General features: G+C 40.5%; 1 protein-coding gene across 4 annotated transcripts in view; it reads left to right on the top strand.

Annotated features, from left to right (window-relative positions):
* ptprfa (protein tyrosine phosphatase receptor type Fa) overlaps positions 1 to 15,305 on the top strand; it is a 259,648-nt gene that overhangs the window by 21,909 nt on the left and 222,434 nt on the right. For all 4 annotated transcript variants that reach the window (XM_080289757.1, XM_080289754.1, XM_080289756.1 and 1 more), the window contains exon 2: positions 4,876 to 5,050. In XM_080289757.1, coding sequence (XP_080145883.1) covers positions 4,957 to 5,050 — 94 coding nt within the window. In that variant the 5' untranslated portion in view covers positions 4,876 to 4,956. The remainder of the gene's footprint in view (positions 1 to 4,875; positions 5,051 to 15,305) is intronic.

The raw sequence follows: 15,305 nt of genomic DNA, 5'->3' as shown, positions 1-15,305 counted from the left end.
AATGGACTCAGACTCTGGATGATAAACCCTGCTTGTGATGGTTATTGTAAAACTTCTTCAAGTTCCTGTGTGCTTTTCATGTCACCATGGACCCGGCTGTGTGCCTTTCATTAATCGACACATACTCATCGCATTATTTTGCAGCAACAAAATGGATGGATCCATCCAACACATCCATAATTTTCTTAAATGGTTATCTAATCCTGGGATGTGGGGCAGCTGAGGCCAGTCCTATTTGACTTTGAGCAGGAGACAGGCTATATCCTGGACATGTCACCATTCATCACAACAAAACTGCTGCTCAAGAAGATCTACACAGGCATAGGGGGGCTGTGGAAACCCCACAAAAGAGTAAAACAGGAGCTGTGAGGTGCACAGTGGGGCTTCCAGATATGTCATTGGTGATATAATTGATATTTGATTTTGAATAAAAAAGTTTCTTGTTTCGACCTTCTATCACAGATATGCTTAAATATTGAAAAGTAAACAAATCAGATACACTAGAGCTTAAGAGGTCTCAGTGTGATTGGTAAGCTGAGGTGTGAGTTGCTGCAGAATGGGCGTGTTGTGATTTGTGAGACGGCTGAGTGCACATGAAAGTGTTGCAACTGTCTCTACAGTGCTATTGGCAGACAGTAGTAATGCTGCTCCAGAAACACTAGAAATCCAGCACTTAGCCTCCTCCCTGCCTTCCTGTCACAGCACACTTAATGATGCGTCAAAGATGTTTGAAATTGTCTCCAAACTTTCTCTGAATTGTTTCTGTGAGACTTTCTGTAATTGTTCAACTTTTACAGTAAACAGTGGAAGAGGGTTTTTCAGTCAAACTGATGGAAACAATCAGAGCTTTGTGAGGTTTCTTTTCCTCCAAAAGAGAAAGTTTTCAGCTGTCGAGCAGTTTTGACAGAGTACCGTGTGCATCTGCATGGATAGAGATGCTGATGGGGATTCATGTTTCGCTTTATCATTCAAGAAATGAGGAAATTCAAAGGAAGCTACACTGTGACCACTCCTCTCTCTCCCAGTCTGATTTTAATGTGTGCTGGGGCATACGGTGGTTGCATGAGCTCGCTGTTCTATTGGAGCTCACGTTTGATGTTGATGTGCGGTGAAGGTGGAAAAATGGAGTTGTGCTGTACTTGTCATGAATGCATTTCTGTAGTCTTGTGGAATCCGTGGACGCCACAAGAAACGCAGTAACAAACAAGCTACTGTGTTTCGTGGAAGACTCTAAAATAGCAGGTTCACCTGTGGAGAGAATTACTTATAATTGCACAGGCTGGCCTGGATAAATCAGTCTATCTCAAGTACTGTCATAATGTAGGTTAATTCTACTGGCATTACATTTATCATATATCACTGTAGCTTCCTGTTTGATGCGGCCGAGGACCCCACTGTTTCCTGCCTGCTTGTTAAGCAAAGACATATTAACCCTGTTTCAGCTGCAGCCCATTGTTTTAGCTGCGCTGAATGCTGTGCAGCTGATTGATTGATTTAACTGTCATTTCTATAAGAACTATTTGTCCCAGTCTTGCTGCTATGGCTCTCATGGGCTACAAGCGCCACAGTGTTGTGTTGCTTTATCTTTTGGTTTTGTTTTTTTATTGTAGAACATACAACGGGAAAAGTAACGAAAGGAAACACAAAGCAAAAATCAACACAATGACAATCTTTGCAGTAGAGCATGTGTACTGGTGCATCATGCAGACAAGCTATCCATGCCAGTAGACCGTGTGTGCACAAATATATTTAGTTGCCAGTTTATTAATATACAAATAGCTTGAGTTTACCCACTTAAATACAGCGGTCCTGCAGTGACATGCGAGTTTCTGTTGAAACTGTTTCAGAGAGGTGTGGTTCTGTCTACATCCTGGAGGAGGAAGTTTGCAATGCTGTTTCCCTCATTCACTATATTTGGCAATATGCTTGAACCATATTAGAAACATACAACGTTGAATCCTCCAGGTGAGTTATTTTACTTGTAATGATGATTGTTACATGTTGCAATAGTACAAGAGCTCAGAGACATCCAGTACAAAGGGCTGCTCAGGTGGCTGAAGGACAAGAATTGTAAAAATGAAAGCTGACATTTCAGTGTGACAACATGATGTTGAACGAATCATTTTTAAATAGATATTTCTTTTGCTGAGGGAATCCGTAGACACTTATCTTAGACATCTCTCAGATGTCTAAGCGAGGGCTGCAGGTCCCACCTGTGAGTCAGGTTCAGTTTCTAAATACAGAGAGTTTGATATTTATTAATCTTAAGTGATTGGCGAGTGCAGCCACATGTTAAAATTTATACAGCCATTAATATGAAATTCCGTTGTTACATGAACTTGTTTCCAGTGGGAGCTGAGCTCCCGCAGGCCTGGTCTTTGTCACCAGTTCTAACTTTTATGGACAGAATTTCCAGGCTTGTGAATGATGTGCTCCCTCTGGGTTATGTGAGCAGTGACCTTAACGTCACACTGGGGTGGTTTATAGTTGATATAGTTTGATACAGTGGGGACGAGAATTAGCACCCAAATCTGAGGCCACAGCTTTAAGTTGCTGCTCCAAAACGAGGAGTTGAATTAAACCTTTGATTTTACTTATTGATCGATGTTACTATTTTTACTGATGGAAACAAGGTGATATGTTTCTGCCATGTCCAAATGGAAAGAGACATCAGGGCAGACCAGGATGTGCTGGAGAGATGATGTCTCTGTGGCGGCTTCGTAACTTGTTTGTGTCTTTGCTGGGAGAACTGGAGTTAGTGGCATCTCTGCTTAGAGCAATGACCTCCAGTATGCTGGTGACTCGGCGAAGTGTTGGCAGCTCGTAGCAAAGCTGACTTTTAGTGTTTTCGCCAGTTGATTGTAGCAGATTTGGGAAAATAACCGAGGAAGCATGAGAATCATCTCTTTGTTCTCTTGTTCTTACTCTGACATCCCCGATTACAGAGTGAAATATAATGACTGACCAGCTTCTCTGTGACTGACCTTTCAGTGAACCATATCCAGAGCAGACGCTGGTGTTTCCTGCTAACTGGAGTTTCTGATTAACTGGTCAACCAGTGTGTGAGACAGATGTGTCGTAGGTGTGATTTATTGATGTTTTCAGCATGTCCCACAGACACCTTACTTGGCACTGGAACCAAAGCCTTAAACTCAGACTGCGTCCACACCAGCCCGGATAGATTTGAAAACGGCGTTTTCGTCTGAAAACGCTCCGCATCCACACTATCGTTTTCATTCGTTTTCACCGAGTTGTGCGTCCACATTGAAACGGCCGAAAACACTTACGTTCCAGTCCTGCGCAAGAAGATTCGACCTGCCTCATTTCTGTCTGCCGCTTATTTACTTTCCGGCTCTTTGAAACGTCGCGGCAAAATGTTGAGGAAAAGCACCGAGTTTGTTAAATGCACTAACAATGAGGCGGAGTTGTTGCTGCGAGTAACACAAAAGTACAAAGGTCCAAAAGCAAGTGAGAATTAAAGAATTTGAAGAAAAGTTCTCAGGAGCATGTGCAGGCTGATGTTAATCTTTAATAGGGCTGTCAAACAAAACAGCTGCTGTTTAATGCCCTCCGCTATCTTTGCTTATTTGGTCACATGACTGCATCACATGACTAAAATGCGTCATTGCTTTCGAAAGTCTGCGTCTTTGAGTGTCCACACTGCGACGGGACAGCTCCGTCTTCAAATGTATGTGTTTTCAAGAGTGTTTTCAAAACGCTGCGTTTTCCTTCGGGAAAACGGCGTCTCAGTGTGGACGGGAAAACGATGCATTTTCAAACGAAAGCGCATTAGTGTGGACGTAGCCTCAGACAGATATCACCAATTAAATCAACACCAGCTGTGTTGCATGTGTGCAGATACACAATACAACCCTTCTGCTGACGGTGCCTTCAACAGGTGTGAGAGTACGGTGATGCGCAGATTTACCCTACAGACATAAAATAGTGTTTCACATAGTTTTTAACTACCAGCACACAGGACATGACTGTACCATCTGCCATTACTTTGCCATCACCATGCTGATGCTTTGTAACTTCATACATTACTCTGTACAGTAATGTTAACTTACCCACATGAGATACTCTGGAAGAGAAAGAAAATCACTGTGCAGGGCCCAGAAATCGAAGACATAACAAAAGTGTAAAAGCAAAGCTCTCTGACTTGTGACTCACACGGTCCCATGCCAAATGCATCCTGCAGGCGTAGTCACCGGAAAGACATTCTCACCGGCCAACCACACGGCACCATTTTGCATTTAGGCACGTAGCCATAGTGGAGGAGACCTGCTGAAGTTGAAAACGAGCATCAAGATGAGTTAAGTAACTTTGCACACTGGATGGTTGTTGGTGCCAGACAGGTTGGTCTATCAGAAACATCTCATCTACTGGGATTTTTGCAGCACAGCTTTCTCGGGGTTTGAGAGCATGAACTAAAATAATGAGCCAAAAAAGGCAACAGTCACTCAATAACTGTTTATTACAACCGAGGCATTCGAAAGAGCATCTTTGAACACACAACATGTCAAACCTTGATGCCTACAGCGGTCGGACACGCAATGAGGCGATACTCTTGTCAGCCAACACTAAGAAACTGAGGCTTCAATTTGCTCAAGCTCAAAATTTCACAATAGAAGATTGAAAAAATGTTGCTTCTTAGTACATTTCCAAGTTAACCTGGCAGACTTCATTACCTTCAGATGTTTAATTAGCATTAGGACTTGCGTGTGTGCTCTGCAAGTGTGTCTGACTCTATTAACTGGGGTTGTATTATAAAGAACATAAAACACTTTCGCCACAAGCGCACGACAACACACTCAAGTACACTGATGTACTGAACCTCTGACTTTAACATCGGTTTGTCTTCTCTCGTCGCAGGTGTCCATCTATGAACCTGTGAGGTCATAGCCATCTAACAGCAGCATCAGCACCAGAGGAGAGTTTACCAGCAGTGGGACCATGGACCTTAGATTTAGACGTCTGTCGCCTCTCACCAGGGCAGCTCTTCATCTCCTGCTGCTGGCCAGACTGGTGCTTCCTTCTCACACAGAGAGTGAGTCCACATAGCTCATAGCTGTGCCTACATGTTCACAGTTTTACTGTCAGCTAATATCCATTAGCTGACAGGAAGTGTGCACAGACAGCTTTCAAATGGAAATGTGTTATGTGACTGACATACAGCATCACTGCTCAGTTGAAAAAGCCCTTTGAAAAGCTTTGATATAACAGCTTTGATACATGATTTCATATTTCACATTATGAAAGCGTCACACAGAAAGCTGACACCCTGTACCTTTTCCTGCGTTTGAAGGGCATTTTTAAAGTAGGACTATTCTGTTATTTTTTTAGCTTCGTATACAATAAACTTCATGGGGCCCAGTTGTTACTGATGTCCACCTGTTTAAACCAGCTTTCTCCTGATCCACTGCCTGTGGTAAACAGAAGATTTGAACAGGAGGTGGATGGGCCTCCTTTGTCTGCGATGCCCATGTCAGGGATTTCCTCTTTATATTAAACCATAAAGTCAAGAGTATAAAAAACTATTTAAAAAAAGCATTAGAGCAGTGAAGCCTGTGATTTTGAGTTGGAGGGATTGTTTGTACATACGCTGACTTCAATGTTTAATATGAGCATGTAATAGTTTATATATAACAGAAAATAAGGAAAAAGGTTTTATTAACTCTTAAATGTGGGAATTTCCTTAAACATGCATTTTGTTTAATAGCAGGAAGAATTGCAAAAACAAATCTGGTTGCATACCAGAATTGTTTTGGCCGCTGTCAGCATGTAATAAATTTATAATAAGTAAAACTAAAAGTCCTTATTTGCAGCGAGAGTTGAAAAACAACATTTCATTTCCAAGTACCATTAAAATGAACTTTAATGGTGGTCAGAAAGTGCAAAATAGAGCAGTGATGTTGGCAGAGGACGCAATTTAAAAGAAAGAGTGAATGACTTCTTCCCATGCCCAATCTCCATCTCCACTTTCTGGGTTTTTTGCGTATTCTAGCTAAAGTAAAATAAAAAATAGAAAAACAAACTGCAAGCATCACTCTGGCATCCATGTAACAAAAATCCAGCCCTAACCTGACCTCACTCTTGAGTTTGCCTTGCGGTTTCATGCAGCGTTCTCTTTTCAGCTGCCTTTAACAAACACCATTCCTCACAGGACTATTGTGTGTTGAATGTCAACCAGCTCGACTCTACCTGAGGCCAAATCAAAGGAAAACAAAAGGAAAGGAAAGAAAGTGAGAAAGGGATCGAGAGATTGTGTGAGAGGAAAGGCCTGGGCCCTTTCTGTCTCTCTTAGACTGGTGAACTTATTCACACCTTATAAAACTTTTACAAACATCTGTTTTGCTTGGCTGGTGCATTTACTATCAAAGGCCTGCATAAAAGTATCCAGTAGAAGTGATAAAGTTTGACATTTGTTACAGCATCAACAGAACTCTAACCTTTTTCTTAATGATCCTATTTGTGAATAATAAATGTGTCTTGAGAAATCCATTTTTATTCATATAGCTCAAAGTCAGATCAATACTCATTTGAAGGCACTTTTTCTGAGGTAAAACCTGGATTACCACAGATATAAACCCAAACAATCTAAAGACACCCAATGAGCAAAAATATAGAAAGACGTGCTAGGGCTGTTCGATATAACGATATATATCTGATGTCGATATAAAAACGTCTATCGTTTCATTTTACGCTGTCGTTTGTTTCGTGGTGTCGCAAAATAAACTGTTTTTGTTTATAAACCTGTTTATTTTCTCATTGTTCTGATGGTCCCTGTAGTGGCTGTATTCAAGTTCTCTCTTTCTCTTATATTTTATATAACCACACTATGGATGAACAAGCGCCTGTTTTTATGTGTTGTCTTTAGCAACAACGACGGTAACAGCATCGCGTGTCCGCTTGTTTATGTTCCACATAAAACTTTCACAATAAAGCTCAAGATCCTGTTGAGACTTTTCAAAATAAACCGAATCACGTGAAAGAGCAGATTATTTACGGATGAGAAGTAAAAAAGAGCCGCCAGGTGCTAAAAAATAAACCATAGACTCAAACGTTAGAACAGGCTTTTCCCCGCAGCACGCCGTGTAATAAATACAAAGAAAACGGCGCCGTTACAACTTATGTCTAAAATGTATCGTTTCATGCATCGGTTAAAACACTCGACTCCAGCTACATGACGCGCAGCTGGAAGCACTTCACACAAGTCGAGCTGCCCGAGATTCACGAGTTTACAGAAAATGTTACATTTTTGTGATTTACATCGTTATCGGACGATAGATGTCTGATATCGGGAGATGAGATTTTGGTCGTATCGCACAGCCCTACGTTGTGCATTTAAAGGCAATAATCATATTTGATTTGATATACCTTTATTAGTCCCACAAGGGGAAATTTCATAAGGCTGCCGACCTATTGCACGCAATGGCGGCGCCATCTTACCCTCTGACCATACATACATGACACAAACATCACATGGGGAAGACAGGTCAGAGAGGGATAACAATGGAAAATGCACCACATGAGGAAAGATAAGGAGAAAAAAATAACTCCCCCCAGACTGAGCTCCAACAGGGAGATCAGTTTGAGAACAGAAAAAACACCTCTGCACATGAAAAACTCTTAATACACCAAAGAAACACATGACAAGCAGCAGGGGGGTAAAGGTGAGAGACAGCCGATGTAGACAGCACATCCGGGCCTGCATGCGCTGGTCTCCTTGATCCACCGTCAGCATCGGAAGGGAATAAGCGTCGAAGGCGTTTGGAAAGGGAGGGGGGATGAGTGTGTGCATATCAGTGTATATGTATGTGTGTGTGTCCAGAGTTCAGCTGAGACAGTGTCCTTCGCCCTGCCAGGCTAAGTAAACAGTCTTCCAGCCAACCCAGGTGGCCTTGCATGGAATGGGAAGGAACAGACTAAACTCAGTCGCTATCAATATAATCTGACAAGTATCCTGTAAAAAGAGCTTTACGTAAAAGCACTTATAAAAACGTATAATTATTCTGATCACAGCTAAGGAAGCATGCTCGTAGAGATCATGGTTAAGACAGACATAAAAGCTTGTGCTGTAGAAGCACAAGCTCAAAACTCTACCTCATGTTTCAACTGAAAAGGCGACGTTATGATTTTGTGGTTGACCAAAGCAGCAACTCCAAACGAGCCATTAAAAAACAACAACTATGGGAGGAACTGAGATGGTTGCTGCTTGGGTTAGCTGACATACGTTTCACTTGATGAAGTTAGATTTGAGATTAGAAGACTAAAGGTTGTAGGCATTTAAAAAGATGTTGCTCTGAATTTAGCCAGAACATGTCTTAGCCTCACAAACGACTCCGGACTTTTTCATGGCCACTTAGATGTATCTACCCCAGAAAAACTCTCTTTTTGTCTCCCACTAAAACATCCCTAAACAAGGTCCTCCAGTAAAAAGCGGTCTTTAGTCTACACCTATATTTAGCCCCAGGTACTTTCTGCAGTATATTTGTCCCACTCTGCACTAATGTCTAGGAAGAACATAAAAGGTCAACATTAAAAGCATTTCATTTGCAGAGGGGTCATAGTGGGGTTTGGAGACTAAAAAATGTTCTGCATGCACGGACCAGACTCCACTTAATTTGATAATGGTTATGTTGTTCTTCCTTTAGAATCCTATTGAACCCAGTCATACATGTGTAATCAGCACAGCATTAGATCTGAGAAGGACAAAGGATGTAGAGGTGAAAGGTTAAGTAGGAACATTTGGAATTCTGTATTAGTCCAGTCATAAAGGGAAATGAGGCAGCTACAGTAACAGCATCAGAAAAATTACTAAACATCACTGCACAATATGCTGTACGAACTATGGCTTTGGAGATCTTCATCGATCTATTTGTAAATCTAAAGAGTTTCATGGTATGTTTTTGGATGCTTGGGGACAATAAGCAACATTGTACAGTGTTTCCCACAAGGCAGGGGGTGCAAAGGAGGTGATGCTTCCACACATAAATGACTATAATGCCATATCATGTCACCTCATCAAATGAAACAGAATTATTCCAGTCACATGACACTGCTGTCACGAACCCTCTTCTGAAAGTATACAACATTTTTACACGTGCCAATTTACAGTCACTGTATTACAGAGTCAAGCGTGTGAGGCCAGCCAGGCCGTAAAGTTGAGCTCAGTAATAGTCTTTTCAGATCTGCAGATCTCTGTGCATCAAACTCGCAAATCTTATAATCAAAGCTGCTCTAACAAGTCACTTTCTCTGTATATTTCTGTGAAACAACCAGCGCATTCACTCACAGCTCTTACAGCAGCACAAAGACCCTGTTCATGTATGTCAGGAGACATGGTCTACATTTAGGCCAGGCAGGGGCAGGCTGATGCTTCGGAGGTCTCCGAGGCAGAGGAGGAGCTCCGTGGAGGGCAGTGTTTCTCGACAACAGGTTCATTATCAAGGCTATTTGCTTTATGGCTGCAATGAGCACATTTTATAATTTTCCTTTATAATTTGCAGATAGGAATTCATCAGCGAGCTGTGTCAGTAATTACCTTCCAGTGTGAGCACTCCGGAGAAAATGAGAATCATTAATTGCTCACAAAGAATTGAGATTTTCACAGATTTTTAATGAAACCATATTAAAACCATTTAAACCTGATTCATGGAGTTTGTGTCAGAAATGGAAACCCTTTAATTCCCCCAAATTACCACTGAAATACACAAAAGTCATTTTACATGCTGCTGGAATCAACCGGCGCTCTCGATGAAGGAACTCACGATCTTTACAGTATTTTATTTCACATCAAAATTAATGTGATATGTTTATTTTAGGGTTCAGTTGTAGGCCACAGTCGAATGAGTGGCACGGGTGTCGTTACGGTGATTGATGGAGCATCAGTCAAAGCTTTATGAGGAAAGTTACAGGGTAAAAACAAAAAGCACCATGGCCTCTTCATTCCATACTGTGTGCACTTCTGTGTATCATCAGGATGGTTTTAATAGCCATTCTTCTGCAATGTCCTATTTTAAACCTTGACTAATGATTTTTGGACATCATCATCTTTTGCAACAAACAGAGAATAATAAACACACACACAGATCATCTGTTTGAGTATCAGTGGGACATCATGCACAAAATGAACATCATGCTGTAGTCAGTAAGACTTGAAGCTGAAGATTGAGACCATAAACGAATCAGGAAAGTGTTCACCAAGGACATAAATAATAGGCTTGTTTTCTCACCGGCTTTGATAGACTCAGACCTCTTTCTGAGGAGTCGCCCCCTGCTGGCTGTTGAAAGAATGCAGGCACCAAGTGTTGCATACACCTTCTTTAAACAGTGGATGACCAAAACATATTTGTTTCATGTATTATGACTTGCATGTCTCTGGATGGAGTCATCAAGTGAAAGGAACATTCATTACATTTTATAAGCCTTCAAATTAAGGGCGTGGAAGAAGAAAAAGAAAAAGAAGCCTATGATTCCAATATTCTCAAAGAAAAATGCAGATGCACTGCAGTATTGTGCTGTGCATGGTTGGCTGCGCAGCAGTTTTCATGACCTTAATGACTTCATAATATTGCATTTTGTGCGACTGTTTCCTTCTGTGCACAGTTGGCTACTCAGTGTAACACAGTCCTATCATTTGTTGATTAAGTTTGAGGAGGAATCATTAGCACTTGATTTGATGCAATAGATCTCCCTGTTGATGCAGTGTGAGGGGTTGTAAATGAGATGGATGAATAGAAATTGTCATTTTAATTAGTTGAATCCATCAAATACTGAAATGTTCTTCACATGTGCTGATGAGAACGACCTCCTTCATAGGAAAAGACATAAGCCATGCGATATTATGTCTTTGTAAGCTGGTTGCATGTCAAACGTCAGCTCTCCGCATGGAAGGAGTCTGTGGCTTATTTTCACCATATAATGAAAAGATTTGAACAGTGCCCCCAAAACATTAGGCTGCTTAATGAATGATTGCGCACAAATAACTACCTGATGTAAAAAGTAACCCAGACTGAGCTCAACACAAAGTCTTTTAAAAGCAATAAAAGTTTCATCATAGTCTGTTTTTAGAATCTTTCCATGACTCACTCATAATAACACCGTGTGTGCAAAATTACCTTTGCTTTCTAAACAACGTACGTTAGAGCGAACTCTGTTTTAGTTTGATTTTGATTTCTTTAAAGCATTATTCCAAAGTATTTATGTAGAAGTATCAAAAACTTTTCTTTCAGCTGCACCTTTTGCCAAATTGTCACATTTCCAAGCCTGGACGTGCAGGTTTGACTACTTACTGAAGAGCAGATACGTAAGTGTATCTGCTTTAAAACTTTAAAATGTTCCCGAACATTTAAATACAGAGATTATTAGAGAAATACAACGTTTTAAGCCAATGAGCGACACGGTCTGATCACTATACCGGTGGGTCACAGAAGTATGCACTCATTCTCTGATGCAATTGCAATCTTGTTTGACGCTTGTATGAATTTGCAACAACAGTTTTGTGGAGCATAAATGTTCTGAACTGTTCTGAGTTTCAGTAATGGGCATAAGTAACCTGCAGTAGCTCACGGTACACCAGCCGAGCCGGCGCGAGCACAAAAACTACTGCTGTAGATGCACAAAGAATCAATATCAGTTTAAGTGGACGCTATATTTAGAACATTTTCATCTTCTTTCTGTCAAGGAAGTGAAGCCATTACATGCCAGACTCCATTGACCAAAACAGTAATTTTACGCCACAAAACAAGGGAATTGCTTGTCTAAAGCTCCCTCGACTGGTTCGTTTCTGACTTTGATGTTTAAATGGATTAGTTCACAAAAAACGCAAACGTCAGACAAAGTGAACACGACTCCTGTTTTCTGAAAAGTAACAATCAGTGTTTGTGTTCAGGCTCACGTGTGAACGATGATGTTAACATACTGCACAGACTCTGGGTTATTAGCAATGGACCAGGCTTCATGCTTCAGTGAAACTAAGACCACAAGAGCTGAGACACTGGCAAAGTCTTACTGAGCAAATACTTTACACATCATCAGACTGTAAGATGGAAATTTTATTCTCTAATTTGATATTATTTCAGAAAATATATATTTTTAAAAATCAGCTCTAATAAAAAACTCTTAAAAATATTAAAAACAGTTTTTCTAGAAAATTGCTCATTTTATAATTTTTTAAAACTTTTAGTTGTTACAATAATGTACTTGGTAATGTAGTGAGCCAGTCTGAAATATGTATATATATTTTTCTGGAACAAATTTTATTTGCTTGTAGTAAATCATTTACTTTTTTAAAAAATATTGCAATACTAACGTTCTTCTCTGTAGTAGGTTCAAGAGAGAGTTGTGTCCCAGCAGTTTGGTTAAAACCAATGCATTCCTATTTTAGAGTGATAAATATTTACCTCGTGTATTTGAGGCTGTTAAATCAGGAAGGTATTCTGATCATTTCCCTTCTCCAGCAGTGAGGAGTTATATCTCATGCACGGTGCTGTGAAGAAGTTATTATTGTACATTATGCTGCAATCTGAAGAAACGGCTGAGAAACAAAGTCGTTGACATTTTTGGGTCTGAAAAGGAGTACAAAACCATTTGCTTTGGGACTCCAGTGAGAACCACATATAGAGAAACCTTGGTACTGGTGCGTACCTTCCTAGGATTGGCTGACCTACTAAAGTTACTTCAAGAAGGCATTGATGACTCATCCATGAGGTCACAAAAGAATCCAGCACAATATCTAAAGAACTACACGACTCGTTTGGCTCAATTCAGATTATTTGGGACGTTTGGAAAATATTCTGTGCACTTTTTGTTTGAGTCCCGTTACATCTGGCATAAAACGAACAAAGCATTTCATAAAAGGAACATCACCAGTCCAACACGGTGGTGGTCGTGTAAAGGTCTGGGCTTGTTTCTGCTTCAGGATCTGCACGATTTACCAACATTGATGAAATCCTGAATTCTGCTCTTAACCAGGAGAATGTCCTGGTTCAACCCTTGAATCACACTCTTGCTATGTAGCAGCACAATGATCTGGAAACTCCACCTCTGTAGGGCTTAAAAAACAAACTTTTTACACCTGAACAGGTAAGTTTGAATTATCCCTTTTTTTTTTAAATAAACAAAATCCACATATAAAAACTTCATCTTGTGTTTACAAGCCTAATAATAAAATCTGAAACGTGTGACAAAAATGCAAATATATAAATATATATAAATATGTATGTATGTATGTGTGTGTGTGTGTGTGTGTGTGTGTGTGTGTGTGTGTGTGTGTATGTATGTGTGTATGTATGTGTATATATATATATCACACACACAAATTAGAAAAAGAATATGAAAAATAATTTTTCATGGCACTCAATTAAACATGTTAGTGCACTTGACATTATTCAGCTGCTCGGTCTTTTCCACGCAGGGTTTCTTGCTCTAACCTCTCTTTTCTTCCTGCCCAGCTCTGCTCAGATGCGAGACTCCCCTGGGTCGCATACACATAATGATTAGAAAAACAGAATCAGTTTATTCCCCGTGTCTTTGCCTCCCTCCTCCCAGCATTCATGCAGCATGTGGGTACTGCTACCGTACTTGTGTGGGAGGCAATTTTGCGGGTCATGAACAAGAAGCAGTGGTGAACTATGTATTATTTATAAGAACAAACACAAGTGGCAGCCGTGTCTCTGCATCCAGCTCTCCAAACAGAAAGGAAGATTACTAAGACTCCGCCAGGCTGTCTGGGATTCGATTTTAGACAGTGGAGTAAAATGATCAGTTTAGTCTCGACTATGCAACACATGTGAATGTAGAAGATTTATAAAGTCCAGCTTGGAATCTGCTTCCTCCTGAAAGAACGTCTTAAAAGTCCATTTGCACCTGTTCAGTTAATTATTGAGTGATGATATTTCTAACTGTTTGCTACATTCACGCTGCTCCTCAGTCTGGTTGAATTTATCGGGTTTGCAGGGTGTGTGCTGGCAAACAGCTATTGACAAGAGCGTAAATTGATTGGTCCGTGAGAATGTAAAGCTTTATCTCTTTTAAGATAAGCTGTCTTTGGCAGAGGGTTGACTTATGGATTACCATGTAATGAAGGGCAAATGTTGACTGTTTTTCCTTAAAAAACAAAAATGTATCTTGGAGTCTAGACTGCAGACACGCAGTGAGCTGCGCCCTCTGAAAAAATGTTGAAGTAAACACCTGCATGAGCCCAACATTAGGATCACAGATTACCTTTAAAATTAGTGGACGTTAAAAGGAAGAATATTATTTAAATACGGTGAAAGGGGTTGTTGCACATGATGCTCATGCGTGTTTCACTCCAAATGACTTTAGCTGATACACTTACACTATACATGGCTGTACTTGGACAGTAAATGTGAGACACGTGTAGATTAGTGTAACTAATTAAGAAGAATGTGTGACCAGGTTAAAGATACACAGAACATGACAGCTGTCTGTTGGATGGATAGTGTGCCATTCAAAGTAATGTAATGGGTTTGGTTTCACTCCCAGTGTGGTGCTACACTAGTGTACCACTGTGGCCCGTCATCATCGCTGTTGTTTTATGGTATTTTAAAATGTCTTAGAATTCATAAAAAGTGGCTGAAAATACTGCCTGCTGCCATCAAACGGTCGCTAATAGGTTTCAATACTGACAAATGCCATTCGGCTGTAACAAACATGATAATAACTGCACAACTCTGTTGCTTGTGAAGCTCGCACACAAGAATTTCACTCACATGTGCTGTACCAATGTACCTGCACATGTGATGTGACAATAAAAGTGATTTGATTTGATTTGATAAATGGAAATTTAGAGGTAGATTGACTTGTTTTAGAATGAGGACAAAAACTGGATAAAGAGAGGATGAATAAAGAAGAACAAGGAAGGCCTTTTCTGTCCCATAATGCACCGCACTCTTAAACATATTTGATCACATTAATAATGAGCCAAACCCATTAGCTGCTTGCTGAACTGTTGACTTTTTGTTTTATTCAGTGTTGTATCCACTGTTGAGCGTGAACCCTCGGTTACATCACTCAGCTGTGGCATCCTGCTGATTCAGCCACATGGATATGTTCCAAGTGCTCTGGGTCACTGTTTATTAACCGTGACTGCAAACGTACAGTATTTAGGCCTAGCTCAGTCTGAAAACATTTGCTTTCACTTTTGTTGTTGTTATTGCATCTTGTCATAAAATGTACTCCTGGCAAAACAAAAAAGAAGGCGATTGTCCCGTTAGCGTTACAGGATTATCAAGTGTACCAACACATGCACAGCAGCCGCGATAACGACCCCGCAAACG

The sequence above is a fragment of the Astatotilapia calliptera genome, chromosome 15, assembly GCF_964374335.1.
Source record: "Astatotilapia calliptera chromosome 15, fAstCal68.1, whole genome shotgun sequence".
Lineage (NCBI taxonomy): Eukaryota > Metazoa > Chordata > Actinopteri > Cichliformes > Cichlidae > Astatotilapia > Astatotilapia calliptera.
Note: the sequence above shows the minus strand (reverse complement) of the source record. Positions and strands in the feature narration are given on the sequence as shown.